This window comes from Eleutherodactylus coqui, chromosome 8, assembly GCF_035609145.1.
Source record: "Eleutherodactylus coqui strain aEleCoq1 chromosome 8, aEleCoq1.hap1, whole genome shotgun sequence".
Classification (NCBI taxonomy): domain Eukaryota; kingdom Metazoa; phylum Chordata; class Amphibia; order Anura; family Eleutherodactylidae; genus Eleutherodactylus; species Eleutherodactylus coqui.
In genome coordinates this window covers 65,393,392-65,414,893 of record NC_089844.1, presented here as the reverse complement: position 1 = coordinate 65,414,893, position 21,502 = coordinate 65,393,392, and the positions used below count along the sequence as shown (strand labels likewise).

General features: G+C 42.5%; 1 protein-coding gene across 1 annotated transcript in view; it reads left to right on the top strand.

Moving 5' to 3' along the window:
- ITGA4 (integrin subunit alpha 4) overlaps positions 1–21,502 on the top strand; it is a 142,013-nt gene that overhangs the window by 80,204 nt on the left and 40,307 nt on the right. The window contains exons 11-16 of the mRNA XM_066575759.1: positions 8,899–8,993; positions 10,107–10,197; positions 12,774–12,819; positions 13,797–13,951; positions 15,053–15,207; positions 18,301–18,453. Coding sequence (XP_066431856.1) covers positions 8,899–8,993; positions 10,107–10,197; positions 12,774–12,819; positions 13,797–13,951; positions 15,053–15,207; positions 18,301–18,453 — 695 coding nt within the window. The remainder of the gene's footprint in view (positions 1–8,898; positions 8,994–10,106; positions 10,198–12,773; positions 12,820–13,796; positions 13,952–15,052; positions 15,208–18,300; positions 18,454–21,502) is intronic.

Here is a 21,502-nt window from a genome sequence, read left to right as displayed (position 1 = left end):
AACACCAGTGGCTGCCACTAGCACTCGCCTTTTCCCAACAATTGCCGGGCTGAGTCTGCAAGCAAAGATGCAGCCTGGCAATTAGCACTATTACCCCAAGTGTTAATGACATCTGTGTAATAATACCCTACCTGTCTACAGAGTTTTGAACTTTTTAGGCCTTTTTCACACAGACTATGCGGTTTTACGCTGGCCGCATCACGGCCGAAAATTGCATGAACGGTAAAAAGCCGCAATCGAGTCGTGGCTAAAATGAGCATTTTCTTGTCCACTTACGCCGCAGCCCGGAATTCCCCTGGCCGGCATAAATCCTCCGAATTACTTCTACTGCCTAAATAGGTAAGGTAAAGTCCCCTGGTGCATGCACCGAGTCATGACTGACTCCTCGAGTGATGTCATATTGTGACGCTTTCTTGGCAGACTGTTTTTGCGGGGTGGTTTGCCATTGCCTTCCCCAGTCATCATTACCCCTTAGCAGGCTGGATACTCATTTTACAATGCAATGTCTTTGAAAGTCTCATTGAATACAATAGCGCAAGACATTCCGAAGGAACACCCAAAGATAGAACCGGCTGAGACCTTCTTTTCTGAATTTCATATTTGTGCGAGTTTTTAACGCATCGCTTCACATTAAATTTGTGTGAGAATACAGTTCGTGTGAATGTGCCCTCAATTTGAGAGTGCGCAGTTTAGAGGGAATAATACCTAGGGGGTTCCATGGCATTTCTACCGCATAAGGATGAGTTCACACATGGCGGAATTGTTGCAGAATTATGATTGCAGAATGCACACTGAAATCCTACAAAAAAGTACAGGACAATGAGGGTCAACGGAGATATAACAAGCCCCATTCACTCACAGTGGAAAACATTGTAATCAGGCTGCAAATTTTTCAATCCACAGCATAGTCTGGCATGGAAGAGTGATGGATTGGATTGCAATGAATGAAATCCACACCAAACTCTGCAACAAAGTTATGATGTAGATTTTGGTACAGAAAATCTATGTGATATGTGATCATACCCTAACGGACCTTTCACACTGGCAGAATTAGGCCATAGTACACACTGCAACATGCAGAAAAATCTGCATCAAAATCTGCACGGGGACATGTGGATTTTGGTGCCAATTTCCGCAGCACCAGCTTCAGCTGCATAATGCAGTGCATCGTATAGTGAAATTCTGGCCCGTGCGAAAGGTCGGGTTTTCACACGTAATGGAATATTCCACAAGACGCTGCAGAATATTCTGCAAAGCTGAAAAATCTCCATCAAAATCTGCAAGCCTAAGATGTGAAGTTTGGCACAGATTTGAATTCTGCTGACAATTCCGCATCAAAATCCACATTTAGACATGCAGATTTTGGTGTGTATTTTGACAGCAAAATATTCACAGTATCTTGCGGAATATTCCATCATGTGTGAAAGCACCCTAAAATGGCAACCGTGATACAAGTGCACATTGTAGGTGAGTCTTTACAAATGTAGAATTCAGTCAGGAGTTGCAGTAAGCCTCCAGCAAGAAAGATTGCATAGTATGTTATCAAGCAAGGCTTTAAGCCGCCTGAACACGAGCGGATTTGCATTGCAGAATCTGCAGCGGGCGTCCACCATCTGAGTTCCACAGTGAATACAGCCCATAGCATGCTATGGAAAAATGATTCTTCCTGCACACGAGCGGAAACCAATTGTGGTTTCCACTCACGTAGGAAAAATCATAGCATGCTCTATTTCTGCATGGATTCCACACGGACTGCTTCCAAAGAAGTCAATGGAAGCCGTCCGATCCATGGCCCTTTCGCTTTTTACATTGAGGAAAGACCATGGATTCCACGTCACCGCTAGGTGATGACGCGCGAAAAGGAGGGGTTTAAAAAATAGAAATCTGAACTGCAGACCATCTGCAGTGCGGCTATGGGGGATCCACCCATAGCAGGGAGAGTCAGAGTAGGGCTATGGGTTAATCCCCCATCATCACCCCTCTCTCTTTCTCCCTGCTATGGGGAAATCCTGAAGCCCTGCAAGGCTTTTTCTCTCTCTCCGCCTGGAGCAGCTGTGCTTTTTTAAGAGCAGTTGCCCGTTCACGTGATTTTTAGTGCAGTATAGGCACAATTGTTTCACACACCTATACTGTGCTAAAACCACGCTTGTGTGAACAAGGCCTCAGGTTGAGGGTAGCCAGAGCAGATGGACTCCTAGAGTTCCATTAAGGTGCAGCATATTGTAATAGGTATATTAATAGGAATGTTTTGGATTAACGAGGAAGGGGGTCGGCAGAGAGCAGTTTTATAAATGCTTGTACATCCGATTACTATCTTGCTGAACGTCATGTGCGGCACATTTGGGGTTGCACCCTTCTCTCACCCTTGATTTTAATCATAGTGCCTTATGTTCTAATATTACTTTTTATTGCATCTACTAACAGTGATTCGCCCCCGGCTTCTACAATACTATTAATAAGAATGACTTTTCTCCACTTTTCATTCATACACTCTGATTCTTTGATGGAAAGTACAATATAGTCATATAATTATTTTCTGTGAGTGGTTATACTTGGCCTTAAGACTAATCATGTTCAATTCACTTGAGTTCTCATTTTCTGTTTGGCACTAGCCGCACCGGCTTGGTTTCTGAAATTCAATTCTTTTTCTTTATATATGTTGATTGGACTTAGCTGCTCTCTGACAATTTCTTGCATTCTGCTGAACAATGATTGACTTAAAGGGCTACTGCAGTAATTTTTTTGGCAGCTACCTCCACCCCCAAGTATGTCAGTGAGCTACTGTTACCGTGGTTAGTTATTTCTTACTGTCTGAAACTTTCGAGTCCTTTTTCTCAGAGGGTCATGTGATCTCAGTTCTGACCAGCTCAGATCTACTTGGGGCTATGGATTCATTTTATAGTCAGATTCTCAGATTGTGTGATGTTGTTACATGGATCTGACTCAAAAACTATCTCAAGGGGCAGTTACTGATGATGATCACACAGGTATAATAGAGGAGAACACAGCTCATCCTCCTGACTGTATACTTATGGCCTGTAATTAAACTGTCCTCCCAGCAGGCAAAATGGTATAGCCTCAGCTAGTGTTTTGCTGATGCATCATGGGTTTGAAGTGAAAGTAAAAAGTCTCACTTTTAGGCTTCTTTCACAGGAGCGCATATTGGCCATCCGTTTTCACAGCCGGCCGATATACGCTATACACAATACGATATACACAAATCAAACATGCGCCCGTTCATATGGCCCGGTGACGCTGGTGCAAATATGCCGAGCTTACCAGGCCATCGCCCATTTCCCCTCCCTCCTCATCGCAGGCTCCCCTCATTCCTCCCTGCTCATTCTGTGCAATGGGAGGGAGTGGGACGGGTGCCGAGCTAAGCGCCAGTCCGCCCCGCCTCCTCCCATTGATGGCTATGGACAAGGGGTGGGGAGAGGGTAGGCACTTAGCTCAGCCCTGCCCCGTCCCCGCCCATTGCACAGAACGAGTGGGGAGGAACAAAGGTGAGCCTACATGGGGGGGAGGAGAACAGAGAGCGGGAGCTTAGCAGCCACGCTGCTAAACTCCCTCCCACCTACAGCCGCTGTTATGGACTCCCATAGGAGCCCATGCAGTGGCCGACGTATTCTCGGCCCAAAACATAGTTCCAGGACTATGTTTTGGGCTCGACGTAAAAACGCCAAGCACTATATTGGCTTGCCCGGGTGTTTTTACATCTCAGAAATACGCCCATGTGATCTAATGCATTGGAACCCAATGCATCAGATCACAGCGTATAACTTACAACCGTGAAAACGGTGGGCCAATATACGCTCGTGGGAAAGAGGCCTAAGCGAGGAAGGAAGGGAATTTTGGTCTACCAAACTGAAGCGTCATTTTGGATCAATACCTATGAAATTAGCTATAATGTTCCAATATAAATGTATCAATTCCTATATATGAAAAAAAAATTGCCCGCGTTAAATGTTTTTAATAAAGAATAATTGAGTTTTTTTATTTAACTTTTTTTTACTGGAGCAAGAAATATTGAGAAATATGATACATTGCAGTCACTAAAATGAAGTTATGCTCAGTGACTTCAACAGGTATTTGTTGCTCAGAGTTGCATTTAGCCTGAACTTTGACTACATCTAGTACAAGGATCTTAATTGGACAACTTCTCACTGTTAGCTTAGCATGCCCTAATATTGAGTCATACCATAGTGCTATAATAGACTCGTCATGTTAATGATGGCCTGCAATGAATTCCCCCTATTGATGCGCACACCCAGCGTGCTGCCCGTGGCATGTCGGTGCAGATCCTTCCCACTCACAACTTCTCCATACAACTATTGTTTCTTTGAAATAATTATTGCTGAAGTTCATCAAGAAGGAAGTGAACCTGAGAAGCTGCTGGAAATCTACAGAAATAACTTGCATAATTAATTCCAGTGATTTCCCAATGAGTTGCAAAATGTTTCCGTTAAACAATGGGTTGAAAAGGCCAAGGAAGCAGAACATCAGGACCTAGTGTACATTTTTGTGTAGGCACATGGTCTAGCTAGGATGTGCCTGAGGCCTCATTCACACGAGCGTTTATATGCAGCTATCCGAAAATCGCTACCGTGTGAACCATTAAATTCCAATGTATCCATTCCCATGGGCAATTTTTGAGGGCGTTAAAAAATCGGGCCGTCAAAACGTTAAATCGACGACTGTTTTCGGTTGCAGAATTTTCGCGCTGCAAGACCAATCTTTTGACGCAAAATGCTGGAGGCTCCCATGGACTCCTATGGGAGCTGGAAAAAAGGGAGGGAGAGGGAGTTTACCTGCGTCCGGCACTTGGAAAAGCTGTCTGGCTCTATTCTGTAATTCTGCAGACCGAGAGATTTCCGTGCTACAGCATTTTGCCCGTGTGAATGGACGAGAAAGCGCTAATTAATCTCATGGGCTAGATTGCAGCTATTCTTCATTGATGCGATTTTCGGCCATGTACGGCCAGTGTGACAACACATGCGCTTGTGTGAATGAGTCCTAATATATGAAGTAGTGCGCACATGTTAATATATTTAGACCAGTGTTTGAAATGCTGGTCTTAATAAATTTCGCCCATGATTTTTATTTGCATGTTAACCCTTTCCAATCCACTGTCTGACCTCCTGAAGACATTATGATTTAAGGCTGTACAGCTCCGATGTTGGAAGATGTCCGTCGGGGTTCTCTTACTGTATATTGCCAGCCTCTCTGTTGTCGGAGCCTATCCAACGTGTCACCTCATGCAGTACTGGCTTTAGCCAGCATATAGCGCTGTTGTATAATGGCAGAAAAAGAGTAAGCCCCCTAGGAAAACCAGGATACAAATTGGATTGGAAAGGGTTAATTAGCTGCTCTAGAGATATATAGGTTGGAGGCAAAACTGTGTGCTTAGTAAGAACGCCGGTAGTAAGTGCAAGCGTGAAATAGATAAAGCCAGTCTGTGGTTTCCTTCCAGCCAGTAAAATGATGGGCTGGGTTCACACATATACCGCCATGTAAAAATAGTAAAATATATTCTCATGGAAGGTCCTTTTGGCGTACAGCTTACATTTAAATGACCAAATACGGTTTTTGAAAGTATCCAGTAGCATAGCCTACATATAAAGTGCCGGAAAACAGGATCCAGTTACATTTTTCCTTGCTCTAATGCTCCCAGCCATTGAAATGGCTAAATACTGTAACGAGTTCAAGATGTGTTATTTTTTCTGCACAATTCCGCATTGTTTCGTGCATCCCCTAGCATATTGTGTGTGCATTTGCGCATCCCCATTGATTTCTATGGTGACTTTTGGTCTGCAAATCTACAGGAAATCCGCTGAAATGTGCAGGAAAGTACGCACATGTGAAAAAAACATTGAAATCAAATGTTGCTTGTGCAAATACACCCATGTGAAGCCGGCTTTGAAATAGATTTTCTGCATGTTCCTTAAAGGGCTTTTCTGGGACTACACTATTGATGAATTATCCTCAGGTTTGGTCATCAGTAGTTGGTTGGTGGGGCGGTCACTTGGAATCCCTGCCGATCAGCTGATTGAAGTGACAGTGTTGTTCAGGGTAATGCTGTCACTTCTGTCCATGCCAGACACAGCTCTTTATATTGTAGAGCGGCTGTGCCGGGTATTGCAGCGGGTCTGAGACCATGTGACTAGTGAACAGGACATCATATACCGGAGAAGGGGCTGCAACACTCACTTGTCCGCCATAGCTTCTTCAATCAGCTGAACAGCACCGGAGCAATAATGTAGTTCTGGAAATCCCCTTTAAACATAGGGATTAATCTCCTGCTGATCTGTTCCACCTTCGTCTGGGGATTAGATTGATTGAGAGGATGGAGCTCAGCCAAGCAGTAGGGTTTAGCAAGCGTTCTGTACTGCTGCACAGAGGGGGGAGGCTCCTGCTGCAGCCAGTTGTCCTACAGTCAGGCACAGGACAGCGAGGAGGAGGAGGAGGAGAGGGGTCTGGGCTGATCTCCTAGGGCAGGGGTCCCCAACCACCGGGCCGCGAACCAGGGCCGGGCCGTTGGGTGGTTAGCGCCGGTTCGCGGCACTGCCGGGAACTTTTGCTCTAAACACAAGGTCCGCGGCCCGAATCCAGCCCACTGCCTTGTGCTATGTGGCCCGCGGCATGCCGACGCCGCTGACCACTGAAGCGATTACCAGCGGGGGCGCCGCAGCTCCCCGCTGGTAATCGCGCTGTTCCTGGCGCACACTGACGTCTGTGCAGCCAGATTCCCCTTCCCGAGTCCCCTGCTCATTAGTTCCGCAGAAGAGGACTCGGGGAGAAAGCGTTCTGGGCTGCACACTGACGTCAGGGCAAGCAGAGAGAGAGCGACAGCAGGGAGGAGGTAAGTATATGGGTTGGGGGGGCTGCCTATTACTGGGGGGGGGGTAGTTATTACAGGGGAAGGGGCTGCCTATTACTGGGGAGGGGGGGGCTAGTTATTACAGGGGTAGGGGCTGCCTATTACTGGGGAGGGGGGGGCTAGTTATTACAGGGGAAGGGGCTAGTTATTACAGGGGAAGGAGGTGCCTATTACTGGGGTGGGGGGCTGCTTATTACTGGGGGGGGGAACCTGCTTATTACTGGGGGGGCTGCTTACTACTGGGGGGGGCTGCTTATTACTAGGGGGGTTGCATATTACTGGGGTGGGTACTTATTACAGGGGAAGGGGCTGCTTATTACTGGGGGGGCTGGTTATCACTGGGGGGGCTACTTATTACAGGGAAGGGGCTGCCTATTACAGGGGGGGGTCTGCTTATTACGGGGGAGGGGGCTGCTTATTACTGGGGGGGACCTGCTTATTACTAGGGGGGCTGTTTATTACTGGGGGGGCTACTTATTACAAGGGGAAGGGGCTGCCTATTACGGGGGGGCTGCCTATTACTTGGGGGGGCGCTGCCTATTACTGGGGGGGGGCTGCTTATTACTGGGGGGGGACCTGCTTATTACTGGGGGAGAGGCTGCTAATTACTGAGGGATGGGGACTGTCTATTACTGGGGGGGAGATAAATTATATGCTGCCCTATGTGTGTGCTGGGGAGGGGGTGGATAGATTATATACTGCCCTATGTGTGTACTGCCATGACATTCTAAATGTCATAATTAAATAAGAATGCACTAAACTCCAACCCCCTTCATAACCCCGCCCTATATAACCAAAGCCCCGCCCATGTCCCGCCCAACCCTGCCGGGCCTTGTAAAAATGGTCTTGCTTGAAGCCGGTTCCTGGTGCCAAAAAGGTTGGGGACCACTGTCCTAGGGCACAGAGATTTATTTATATATTTATCTGTTTTGTTTGTAATATGAGACTAAATATTATAATATTTGGTGTGTATTTGTTATGTTTAGTCTTCCGTTACATATCTAAAGCTACATATCTTTAAAAATATGAAATTGCAGCAAGTGCAGATGGTTTGGGGTATTTATTTTATATGTGAATGTAAAAAAAAATGCATTTTTACACGTATAAATTTAGGTCTTGTTCACATTCCCGTTGGTCTCAGTTAACTATTTCTGTTTGAGGAGTAGAGAAACAGGAAAAAAATGGAATTTAACATTACCATTTAATTTCCCATTGATTTCAAGGGTTTAAAAAAATGATTTCCATTTAATTCCATTCGGTTTCATTTCCGTTTTTCAAACAAAACTAATAGCACAATTGACTGCGAAGGGAATTAATCGGAAATACTTCCATTTAAAAAAAATAAAAATCTTAAAATCAATGGGAAATAAAATGGAAACATTTAATATCATTTTTATTTCTGTTTCTCTGCTCCTCAAATGGAAGAGAGAATTAGTTGACTGGGGCTATTAGGAATGTGAACGAGCCCTAAGCAGTGAATGGGAAAAGCAGTTTACATCCGTTCTTCAATCAGTATTCACACCTAGTTGTATTTAAAGGCAGAATGATTTCTCAGCAGATCACATTCATTTCTATGGGACAAAAACTGATGACCAAGTGGATGAGTGAAGAAAATGGAACAAAGATGCCAGTGTGTACAGAGCCCCAGCTTACTGGTTTAGATCCTTTTAAAATAATACAGACTGGTGCAGAAGTGTGTTGTTTTACAGATATAGATAAATGCGTTATTACAATGTAAAAACTTACAAAAAAATAAAGATTTTTCAATTTCTGAGAAGTTGTGATAGTTAGATAGGTGATGTGCAACACTGCCCTCTTGTGTTTGAACAAAGTATTTCTAATATTTCTTACCTGCACTTGTCTCTTCGTGTGTATTCGGTTCTGTCAAGTGACTTGATTGAATGTACTTTACTATGTGTTGCCATATAGCACATCATCCTAGATTGTCATTAGAAAGCATGTGGTATAAACACATATTTATGTCTTTAGATCATTTAGTTTATTTTTATTTTTTGTTTCAGATGTGGCTATTGGAGCACCACATGAAGAAAATATGAATGGAGCCATATATATTTATAATGGGCGAGAAAAGGGTATTACACCTTCATTTACACAGGTACATGCACTTTTTATCATTTACATTAGGAAATATGTCTTCTTGATGTGGCTTCCAGCTTCCCCCTTCCACATTTCCCTTTACACACACACACAACCAGAAAGTGCAATGGTCCATACTTCTCTATAACTATTCCACCTTACAAGGTGAGCCTGGTATCATCTGTAAGCCAATTGTGATCCGAGACTTTGATATAATAGCAGGATTTAAGCTCTGGACCTAATAGTCTTCCTAATATTCTGAGCATAATTCGTCAATAAGAAAAGCCTAAAAAACTCCTTTTAACAAATCCTATAGAAATTATTCCAATTAAAGGTTAAAGGTGTATTTCCCAAAGGATATGAAAGTCTGATAGATGCAGACTCCATCTGTGGGATCCCTCCTATCTCTATTATGGTGGCTGACCTGGCTGCATGTGGTGGCTGGAAGTGGTCAGGACTTCCGGAAACAGCTGAGCAGGTCTACACTGTCTCCCATGAAAGTCAATGGGAGTTACACAAACAGCATAGTACAGTGAGCTGCACTGTTTCCCTAGCTCAGGAGCTGCAGAAACAGCATAACTCACTGTGCTATGCTGTTTGCATAACTCTTATCAACTTCTATGTGAATTAAGGAGAACTAGTACTGAAGCCCACTCAGATGTTTCCATAAACCTGGATCACCTCCAGGCCAGGGATGGTGGAGACTCTAACTAGAGACCCAGAAGTGAACTGCGTATCTATCAGACTTTCTTTTGGATATGCCATGAAAGTCTGAGATGGGAATTGAAAAGTAATGCCATCAAGAGTTCAAGAGTCAAAATGATGACGCATTCAAAGGCATAGGTTGAAGATGCTGCAGCATGATGCAAAATCTGCAACAGGGGCTCTAAAAGTCACATGGCCACTTTCCTCTATGTAGCAGAGAAGCCTTTTTGCCGCACTATACACTACAGAGTGACCTCCAGCTTCTGCAGCCCCTAGAGTCTTATTGCGATGCAAGAATGATTGTATCGCTTACACAGTATAGTGCACTCTACTAATCATACTTTGTACTTCTAAACACTTATATCCATTAACTGCTTCCATCATCTACAATGATTGCAGTCTATATACTATGATTTTTTTTTTCCAGAGAATACAGGGACAGAAACTTGGTTACTCATTAAGTGCATTTGGACAATCCGTATCCACGGGATTAGATGCAGATGGAAATGGATATCAAGGTAAATAATCCAAACTTAGCAAACTAAACCAGTAGTTAAATACTAGAGATGAGCGAACGTACTCGTTACGAGTACTTACGCACCCGAGTACCGCCATTTTCGAGTACCGCAGTACTCGCGCGTAAAGATTCGGGGGGCGCCGTGGCGGCACGGGGGGTAGCAGTGGGGAGTGGGGGGGAGAGGGAGAGAGAGAGGGCTCCCCCCTGTTCCCCCCCCGCACCGCCGCGCCTCTCCCCACCCCCCGGCGCCCCCCGAATCTTTACGCCCGAGTACTGAAGTACTCGAAAATGGCGGTACTCGGGTGCGTAAGTACTCGTTACGAGTACGTTCGCTCATCTCTATTAAATACATAATTTCTGGAAGTTTAGGTCCTGGGCCCACCAAAGTTGTAGCTAGACCTAGAACAAATTAAATTTGCTGCCCAGGTAGCTCCTGTAAACTACACCCCTGGGCCTCATAGCTGCTTTCCATATCTATACCCAGCAATGGGTTTTGCCCTCCCAAGTATATCATTGTGTGTCACTTGGGCAGAGGATATCATATCATTGAACCAAGGTGAGAACTTGGCTAAAGTCTGCACCCCTACCTGACAGCGACATATAGGTTTTTTAAAGTACATTCTTGCAATTTCCACATTTTTAAATTTGGTTAGGGAACACCATATCACTTCAATTTTACGCTAACATCACACTGGCGAGCGCGATGTGGGGCTGTGAATCCCGCCCCCATATCGCGCTCCCCACCATGTGAAATCCCCAAGGATGTGAGACATTTTCATGTGAAAACAGCATTGCATCACTGCAGGGGTGAAGGGAATCCCCCGCTGCAGCTGTCATGGCCGCAGCAGAGGATCACAGAGTTCTTCAATTGCTTTCAATGGGCGCCGGCGCTGCTGCTGCCCACCCCATTGCAATCAATGGGGCTGCAATGCGAGATCTCACAGCCATATAGAACATGCTGCAATTTGTTTCCCAGAGAACATCACATTGCAGTGCCATGCAGGAAAACATTTCAGACAGAAATAGCACCCATTCATTTGCATGGTGTACGCTCAAGGGCTTTTCTTAAGTCAAACACATAGTCCAAGTAAAAAAATTGGCAGCATGTCTTATTCTTGTCCGATTTTCGGATGAGAATAGCACATGTCAATGTGCCAGCTCCCTCACTTTAGACAACTCATGGACAGGATGTCCTGACCGATGCGAGTTGCGCCCAAGAATCTCGAGTGCAACTTTTTAGTTGCCCGTGTGCAAGTAGCCTAATAGAGGACTTATTGTATCACTCTAAAAAAAGATAAGCAAGCATCAACATCGGACATGTCGTAGACATTGACAGATCCATGCTATTCTAGGAGTCTAGACCTCTAAAGACGGCCGCAACCCATCAATCAAGGAACATGTCAGAAGATTTTTTAGCTGGATTTGCTTTTTGATCATAAATCCCTTAACAGACAAATAGAATTCTGTGTACAGAACAAACCTCATCCTTCACTCTGACGTTGTGATAGACATTCATGCAATGTAGAAGAATGTTCTTACACATTCCATCAGGAGATCTCAGATCCGTCTTGTATCCTTCCCGGTTAATAACTCGTCAAGTAATATGCCATTTAGTAATTGCATATTTACATATAAAAGACTTAGACAATAACGTCTGTGTATAAATATAGTGAAGACTATATGATGTCTATGGGCAGGAACAGCCTTAAAGTCGGGCAGAGCTGTTATTTGGACACTTTATTGAATAGCACACAATAGCACAGAACCACCATACATCACCATAACGTTCTCCGATACATATAGTAGTACAGTATATTATTATTGTTGTTTTGCCAATAGTATGAAAATGTTGTTTGGCCAATGTATGGCGCTGCAACTTGCGCACCATGTTTTATAATATGGATATTTAAGGCATTGTTGGTATGGTTATTTGTACACTGTACAACAATGCACCATGTAGCGGAAGGATGCTAATAGAGAGTACCACACAGGACACTATTCAACATAAGGGTGGCCCATGACTGTGGCCTTCATGTATGGCTGTTGCCTGTATAAACCAATGTGACCACTGATTTAATCCTTAGACTTGCAGGATTGGACTGGTAGGGGTATGATTAATGGCACCGCTGCTGATTAGCTGTTTTAAGGGAACCATAGTGCCCTAACAAGTGGTGCTACAGCCTCTTCTCTGGCCTGTGACGTCACATTCATTCGCCACATAGTCTATGTATAGCTAAGTCCCATTCACATGCATGGGATTGAAATGCAATACCCGGCACAGCTTCTACAAAGTCTATGACACTGTGACTGGTATACAGTACAGAGGCCACAGAGTTGATTAGTATGGGTGCTGGGAGGAGGCCCTCCACTGATTTTGATATTGATGAACTATCATGTGGATAGATGATCAATATTTTAGTAACAGACAAAAACCTTTAGATTTGAGTAATCTCTCCTGTATATTATTGTTCTGCTCATTAGTTGTGAAGTGGCCATTAACTGTTTATGGCTACAATTGTGTATAAGTGAAGCTACACAGTGAATTCTCTTGTCTAATCCTATGTATTCCCTTTGTAGATGTTGCGGTTGGCGCATTTCTTTCTGACTCTGCGGTTCTGTTAAGGTGAGGCTAAATTATTTTATCCAAAGTTCCTTTCGGACAGCAGTAATATGGCCACATTTTAAGGTCCACATCATCACAGAATTAACGAGGTTTTCAAGCTTAGAAAACTTTCAGTTTTTCAGACTCAGTGCCACCCTTGTGAATAGGTTGTGTCTGGTATTGCAGTTCAACTGCATTCACTTGAGGGTGCTGCAGTAAAAAGCAAGGCCTTTGGACAGGAGTAGTGCAATTTGGGATGAATAGCAAACTTTTTTTCTAATCTTGGACAACCCCTTTAACTACCGGAACCCCATGGTTCCACTGAACAGAACCTAGATCACTATAAAGCCAGTTTCACATGAGGATATACAATATTACAAGTGCATTAATGCGCCCATAATATGGACGTTGGTCTCAGTCTGACCATTGGATTTACTGACCCAAACTGTCCCCATCATAGTAATTTATGATGGTGACACTTCAGGTCAGAAAATCCTGTGGTCTGGTGGAACACACATCCATATTACAGGAATAGTGATGAGCAGACTTTTGAAAAGTTTGGTTTGGCCGGATTCCCGAAATTCAGCAAAATTTTTCCTTTTTTCATTCTTCTTTGTTTTTCCTTTTCTTTTTCCTCCTTCTTTTGCTGCTTTTTTTTAGCAGGTTCAGCTCAGATAAATCGCCTAAGGTTCGGGTTCTTGCTGAATCAAATTTTTTACAAAGTTCAACTTGAAACAAGGTCGACTGTTTCAGTTCACTCAACGCTACATTGGAGCATGCATTTGCTTGTAATATACTCGTGTGAAACTGACCTTAACGTAGTGATTTATTAGAACAATGTAAATAATTTTGCAAGTAACGAAAGCTACTTTTCAAGGTAACATGTAAACCTGTAAAATGTAGTTTATACAGTGTTATATGTAGTTTATACAGTGTAAAAACACTTATAAATTAAATTAATCTGACCACAGATTCATATTTCCATTTCTTATCCTTAGAACAAGACCAGTTGTAACTATTGATGCTTCCTTAAAGCTGCCAAGTTCTGTGAATCGGACGAAGTTTGAATGTTTGGAAAATGGGAATCCAGCAGTGTGTATGAATGTAACGATCTGCTTTAAGTATCAAGGACAGGGTGTGCCTGGTCATATTGGTAAGATACCATGTCTTTGTGGAGAGATCTGAATAACATGGTATGAAGTATTGCCTATTGAATGCCAGATGACCTCTTGTACTTTACTGTTTAGCTAGTGTAGGTTCTTATTTTTAGACTTGGTCTCCTAAGCAGGGGCGTAACTATAGGGGATGCAAAGGATGCGGTTGCACCCAGGCCCAGGAGCCTTAGGGGGCCAAGAAGGCCTCTCATCTCTATATGGGGAGCCCAGTACTATGAATAAAGCATTATAGTTGGGGGCCGTGTTACAGATTTCGCATTGGGACCCAGAAACTTCAAGTTACACTTCTGCTCCTAAGCATTTTGTAAACTGTACATGACTATATGTTTAGGACACTCCTCCTTAATAGTCAATTCCCCCTTATTAATAGTTACTGTAGCAGCTTTTATGTGAGATTCGTCTACTCTGCACAAAGTAGAGCAGAACAAGAAGTAAGTACGCTCCAAGTTCTGTTCAAAAATATTAGCAATCTTTCCATCTACAATGCCATTTTGCAAAGACGCAGTAAAGGTCATAATTAGAGATGAGTGAGCATACTCGCTAAGGACAATTACTCGATCGAGCATTGTCCTTAGCGAGTAACTGCCCGCTCGGAAGAAAAGGTTCAGCTGCCAGTGAGAGGTGAATTGCAGCAGTGAGCAGGGGGGTGTGGGGGGGAGAGAGGGAGAGAGAGATCTCCCCTCCATTCCACCCCGCTCTCCCCCGCCACTCAGTGCCCGCCGCCGGCAGCCGAATCTTTTCTTCCGAGCGGGCAGATACTCGCTAAGGGCAATGCTCGCTCGAGTAATTGCCCTTAGCGAGTATGCTCGCTCATCTCTAGTCATAATGTATGTATAGAAACGATTGCCCAGATAAAAACAGAAATGTAGCCAACACACAATTTTAAGTCTAGGACTAAGGTGTCATTAAACGTGAAGTCGACAAGAGCAAAAATTATTCGGTATACGTGGACTACCTTCAGTAGATATTTTACGTAGCTAAAAAGGCCACCACCTCTTCTTACTTTTGTAATTTATTTCCTACATTATATCAGGATTCTGCGAGAACCTGGAATAAATATCCATTTCTTTGATTTTCAGTCCTGCACTATAATATTAGCTCTGATGTTAAAAGAAAGAAAGGAACTCCAGTCAGATTCTATTTTACATCCAATGGAACTACGGAGGTTTATTCTGGGAAAATTGATCTTCAACCGAAATCTGAAAGCTGCAGAACACACCAAGCATTCATGAGGGTGAGATGCAGTTAATATTAGATTATAATGTTATTTCACACTATACTTAATCTATTTCTATATAGAGAACATTTGTGTTAAATAAAAGAAACACTAGTATTTGTCAGACCTGGATTCACTGCGCCGTAGACTGGTTTGGCTTCGGGACAAATCCTGAGGCTACATCTGAGGTGCTCCGCTCTTCACCCTTTAACCCCACCAGTTGGAATATGAGCTTTGCTGCCGGGTCCCTAGGCCGTTACTCAAGAAGTGGTCCCAGTACTGTGGCAGCTGATACTACTTAAAGCGTGGTACTTAATGGTTATACAGAAGCGTAGTTAGACAGTTCAGGTCAGGGCAGGTGGCACACTTCAGAACTGCGGACAAAACAGAGGCTGGGTCACAGAGAACAGGTTCAACGCAAAATTTATGCTAGAGGTCATGGCAGGCAGTGGACAGAAGCACAGATTAAGGAGTTGAGATCAGGAACGGAGACAGGAGTAATGTCTGGTAAAAGTCAAATGTAAGGAAAACCAGGAAGTCAGACCAAACTTGAAAGCACACTTGGAGCAGCCAGACTAAAAGAACCTTGAGACTCAAGCACCCTCCACAGGGAAAGCATGCCTGATATATCTAGGGGTGACAGACCATTGGTGGGAGAATATATTGTATGAGGGCGGAAAGACAAGGAGGTCAGTTTTTGAGTGGTTAAGTTTGAGAAAAAGGGAGGACATGGTGTTAGAGACAGCAGACAGACAGTCGGTGATGTTTTGGAGGAAAGGTGCAGAGATGTCACGGGAAGAGGAGTATCGCTGGGTGTCATCAGCATAGAGGTGGTATTGGAGCCCCAATCTGTGGATGGTTTGTCCAATTGGGGCTGTGTAGATAGACAAGAGAAGGGACGAGCCCTGGGGGACCTCAACAGCCAGGGGGAGTGGAGAGGAGATAGATCCAGTGAAGGAGACATTAAAGCAGCGGTCAGAGAGGCAGGAGGAGAACCAAGAGAGCAGTGTCCTTTAGACCAATAGAGCAGAGCATAGTGAGAAGGAGGTCATGGTCAACAGTGTTAAATGCAGCAGAGAGATCAAGGAGGATTAGTAGGGAGTAGTCGCCCCTTGATTTGGCCTAAGAGTGTTCCCTTAATCTCTCTATTGTCATGTAAAATAGCAAATGTATCCAGTTGTAGACTGAATGGAAAGGTGGCCACACATTTTCCATAACCTCTACCAGATGACGTGGACATTGAATGGGAAGCTGGCTGCAAACGTGTTTGGCTTCCTCATTTCAAGTCTATGGGAATTATGGAAGCAGTTGAGCAAGACAACCCCCCTTCTCCCAGTAGCTGAGTTTGTCAGAAGAGGGGTCCACACCTATACATCCTGCATTAAGAATACCAACTGTCTGGATGACAAAAATATTAGTATTTAGAATAACCTTCCAGTCCCAGGGGTTCTACTTTTATATACATTTTAAGGCTGGATGGAGACCTCCATTAGAACTGTAGGGCAAAAGACTGTGCAACGGCTTACTATTGCAGATCATATTTTTGATTTTTAAGGGGAAACTTATATATCATACAAAAAGCTTTCTTTATAGTATATCGGGCCTGAAAACTTGTATAAACCTTTAAATTATAATCTGGACATTTATTCGTTCCAGAGTCCAGCAATTTTTATTAAAATAGTTTAAATAAATGTCTCATTTTAGTACCAGATATTCCATTCCTGTGGAAAATGGTATAAATGCAGGTTATTTAATTTAAAGCACTGTGATGTTTTCTAATTCAATATAATTAATTATCATATAATTATTCCTTGCTTTTATAAAACTGTAAATATTCATGTAGTATATATTATGTTCAACTCCTCGGCTTTGTCACTGAAAATCAAGCAAAGTAAATTAGAAGTGGATGACTTTTATAACATTTTTTTATTCCTTGGAATATATTCACATTTCATTAAATCTGAAAGAAGAATAATTAATAGCCAATTAATTTTCACCATAAAATATGGGTAGACATTGACTGCAAATCATTTCTTGCAGCTCTGGAATAAGTTAAGTGGGTTGGGTTGTTACAATTTTTCGAATAATATGACTAATAATGAGCCCTTGTCACAATAACACCTCATACACACAACAGTGTAGTCCCCTCTGCTCCATAATACCCTAGAACAGGGATGTCAAACTCATTTTCACCGAGGGCCATATTAGCATTATAGTTGCCTTAAATAGCTGTTTGTAATTGTAAGGCTGTATTTTGAAGAATTTATTAAAAAAAGAGGAGGAGGGGAGAGTAGAGGCACAAGAGCAAGGTTCTAGTCCAGAAAAATTGGGGCACAAGTTCTCCAACACAGACACTTGATTCTAAACTACCAGGGAGTCAGAGAAAAAGAAACATATGGGAGTCAGCAGAACCTGGTGGAAGGTTTCCAAAAATTCCTTAGGGCAGAGTCCTTACTCACTGAGTTAAGCAGCGGTATAACACAATGTCCTCTATGATCAGTGCAGTAGGCTCACAGGATATGGACGGGCAGGCTGGAACAGACTCTCCTCTACAGGATCTAGCTACTAGGACCAGTTGGAATGTTCAAGCCACCTCATGGTCAAGAAAAAGAGCTGTACTGCAGGATAGGCTCAGTGGGGGAACCAGACAGAGGAGTGCACACCAAAGACTCCAGGGACTGCAGTAACAGCCACAGCGCTCAGTCCACATGCACCTGACATCACAGTGTAGGACAAAGATGGCAGCCACAATCCCAGTATCCAGCGCAGGCCACATACGAGTCAACAGTGCACCAGAAGGTCTTCCTAGCACAGCTCAGGACCCTCCGATCTAGAAGAGGCTTATCTGCGTCGAAGCTTCACAGGCCACATAAAATCTTTAATTATAACCAATTATATTTAATCACTGTTTTGGAATTCTTTAAAGTTTTTGTAATTTTTTTTACCTATGTTTTGTTAAGATCATCAACAATACCAAGCAAACATTATTAATGTCATAAAAAGATTGGATCTGAAGAACTCATGATTAGCTTTGCTAAACAATATAGCAATAATAATTATTATGTTTTGGGCTTTTCTTTTTTTAACTAGGTGATTTTTTTCTTTTTATAGAAAGACATAAGAGATATTTTAACGCCAATACATATGGAGTCTCGCTATTATCTTGGAAAACACATTGTATACAAAAGAAATGCAGATGAATTCAAGCCCCTACAGCCAATTCTGCAGAAGAAAGATGGAGAGGAAAATATATTAAAAAATGTGGTAAGAAAATTAGAGTTTTTATTTATTATGGCTTTTATGGAGTTTCTATTTAAATTCAATCATTGAAGCTAAAATCTAAATTCATTATATAGATCTAAAATGCAAAAAAATGTTTCTCAGACGAGGGATATGTACTTCACTTCAATAAAGAAAAAAATGGAAACCAGACAGTTTTTTTGAGCCAAAGAAGTGAATTCAAAAGCAATGGGATATATAAAGTAATGACTTGCTCTCCTTGCTCAATCTACGTCTGGCCTTCGCTCAAAGAACTGCATCAAACATACATTTTTCCCCAAAATGTTGCGCGTGAAACCACCCTAAGACTCCACCCATCAGTTAGCGTCCTTTCACACTAGCGTTTTGTTTTCCATTTTGCTAATATATCATGGGACTGAGAACTGGGAAGGACCATGGGAGGGAGGAGTGGAATTGGTGGCCAACCCTGGCAGCAGCAACAGGAGCTCGTCCGCAAAGATGGCAGCCGTGGCAACATGGCGTGACATTTGAAAAAAAAAATTCTGTCATTAACTATATTTAAGAATAAGCCTGAAATCTTGCAGGTTTACTCTGCCAGCAAAGCCTAACAGTCTAACACTTCCTGTTCTCAAAACCTCTCAGAAGTCATCTCCTTATTATCTCATGCAAGGTGAGACCTATGTACAGATAACACAGGATCCAGCCTTCACAACAGGTAATGGTCATAGCCCTCCTCCTCCCCCTCCCTGTTGAATGATCTCTTCACATATCACAGACCATGCCCACAACACTTTGCCATAGAAGTAAATGAATCATCCCCAGCATATAGTTTTATAAGGTCCATGTGGTTGCTGTAAAGCATCTCTCTAAATGCTATCAGTGGGTGAGGCAAAATGACCGCCCCATAATCCTGTACAGAAAGTAAAGTAAAAAAAAAATTCTACAATCAGAAAGCAAAGACATCAGAAAAAAAATTATCAGTATCTAGTTTAAATTAGTAAAAAAAATATAGGTGACACATTCCCTTTAACCCCTTAAAGACCAAACTTGGTAAATATATAGCGCTTGGTCCTGGGCTATAATCCCGGCCAATAGCAGAATTAAAGCACGGGATTAAAGCCTCTGCTCCTGCAATGAAGCAGGAGCACGTTGGGTTTGCAGCTGTCAGACACAGCCAGGTAACCAGAGGAGAAGGTGAAGAGGCTTCTAACATCTTCTGCCTTCTCCTTCCCAAGCTACATAGCGCTCAATGAGGGCTCTGTACTAAAAAGTATTATTGCCACTATGAGACTCCGTGATCACGTGACTGCTGGGGGCCCTCTGTTACAGCAAAGCTGCAGGGTCCTAGCAGACCCTGATCAGCTCTGTAAGTGACTATTATCACTACAGGAGATGTTTTCCCCTGTATCTGGGGCTCCTATGGATGCCATAGCTAAACTGGAGACGTGTGAAATTAAAAAAAAACAAACTATGTGACTGTTCCCCAAAGGTCCCTGTGATCCAAAACTATACAAATTACATATCAAAACATCCGAAACAAAATGAGGAACCCATTCCTGCAATTTATTTTAGCAGAAATATACTAATTTTAAAAATAAACAACTATAAATGTAGGGGGGAAAAAAACATTTTTTTAGCTTTTTACCCCCAATAAAACACGAAAAAAAATCAGTGAAAAAAGATATCAAAATAGCTGTATATGTCACGAGGACAAAAAACGTAGCAAAAACAATTTTGGTAGCTGAAGAACAAAAATAGGGCAGTGAAACAAATCTCTAAAAAGTGCCTGGTCCTTAAGGGGTTAAGGTAAATTTACATTAAAAAAATAAGTATTGTCTTCAAAAGAACTTCACAGCATTACACAACTTCCCGGTCAACCTCTATGGATAAAACAGTCATTTCTAAAGAACATTATGATGGGATTAAAGTAGAGAGAATGAAATGATGATCCCCATGGGACACCCTAGGACTGGTAGTACCTTCCGATTGCTTCTGAACTGAGAGAAACATATGGGTATGGAGTCATAGCTTGTTCCTGGCGCTTGCTTCGTATGGTGGTGAGGGATAATATCAAGTCCTGTGCAGCTGTCGCACAGCTCTGCATGGGGCTTCTAAATGTCATAAAGATATTCCTCCCAGCAGCTTGTGTCTGTTACACACAACACGAAATGCCATAATATCTGTACAAAGACCAAAAGCATAATATCATGACACAATCTAAACTATTGTTGTAAAGTTATAGCAGGCAACTTTATGGGGTGAATCCAATGGTAAGAACGGGAAATGACTGACCCATGTAAAGTCCTGCAGTTCCCATAGCTAAATGGATGTATCGCCTATAGTCTTATGAATAGAATCAATATACTGATACACATCTCTTTCTGTAAACTGTTTTTATTTTTTGACTGTAGACTGTTTTATTCTATTTTCTGTACATGATTATGGGGACTGTCAACTATGGGGAATGCTAACAGCCACATATCCTCTGGACTAGAATTCAATGACAGAGTGTTGTGAGCATGATAAATCTAGAGGTCATTCTGCAGGGAGGGGAGCTGTGACCAACACTTATAGTGAATGATGGATCCTGTGATAGATATATATATATATATATCGGTATATGTATGTATATGTTATATATATATATTATATATAAAATACTACCAATGAGATGACTGATGAGTAGCGAAGTCTACAGAACACGAAGTGTCAGATTTTTATCAGATTTATCGGTTAGAGTGAAACCTGGAAGATTTCAGTATTATGTATTTTTTTCTATTTATATAGTCAAATTGAAAACAAATCTGCAGAACGTCTTAAAAATATGTTTAGCATAAAAACTCAATTTAAACAGTATGTCATTTTCTGAAGACATATTCCCTTTGTTTGTCATATATTCATCCTTTAAAAACTCTCCACCTATCTTGGTGTCAAGATTGGCTAATCCTTACTGTGTACTACTTCTGTTATTCGAACTGGCTATTATAGATGCAATTTATATGTTTATCTGACAGCAACTCCTACACAAGATACTGTCAGTGGTCAAAGATAATCATTGAGATGGGTCCAATCT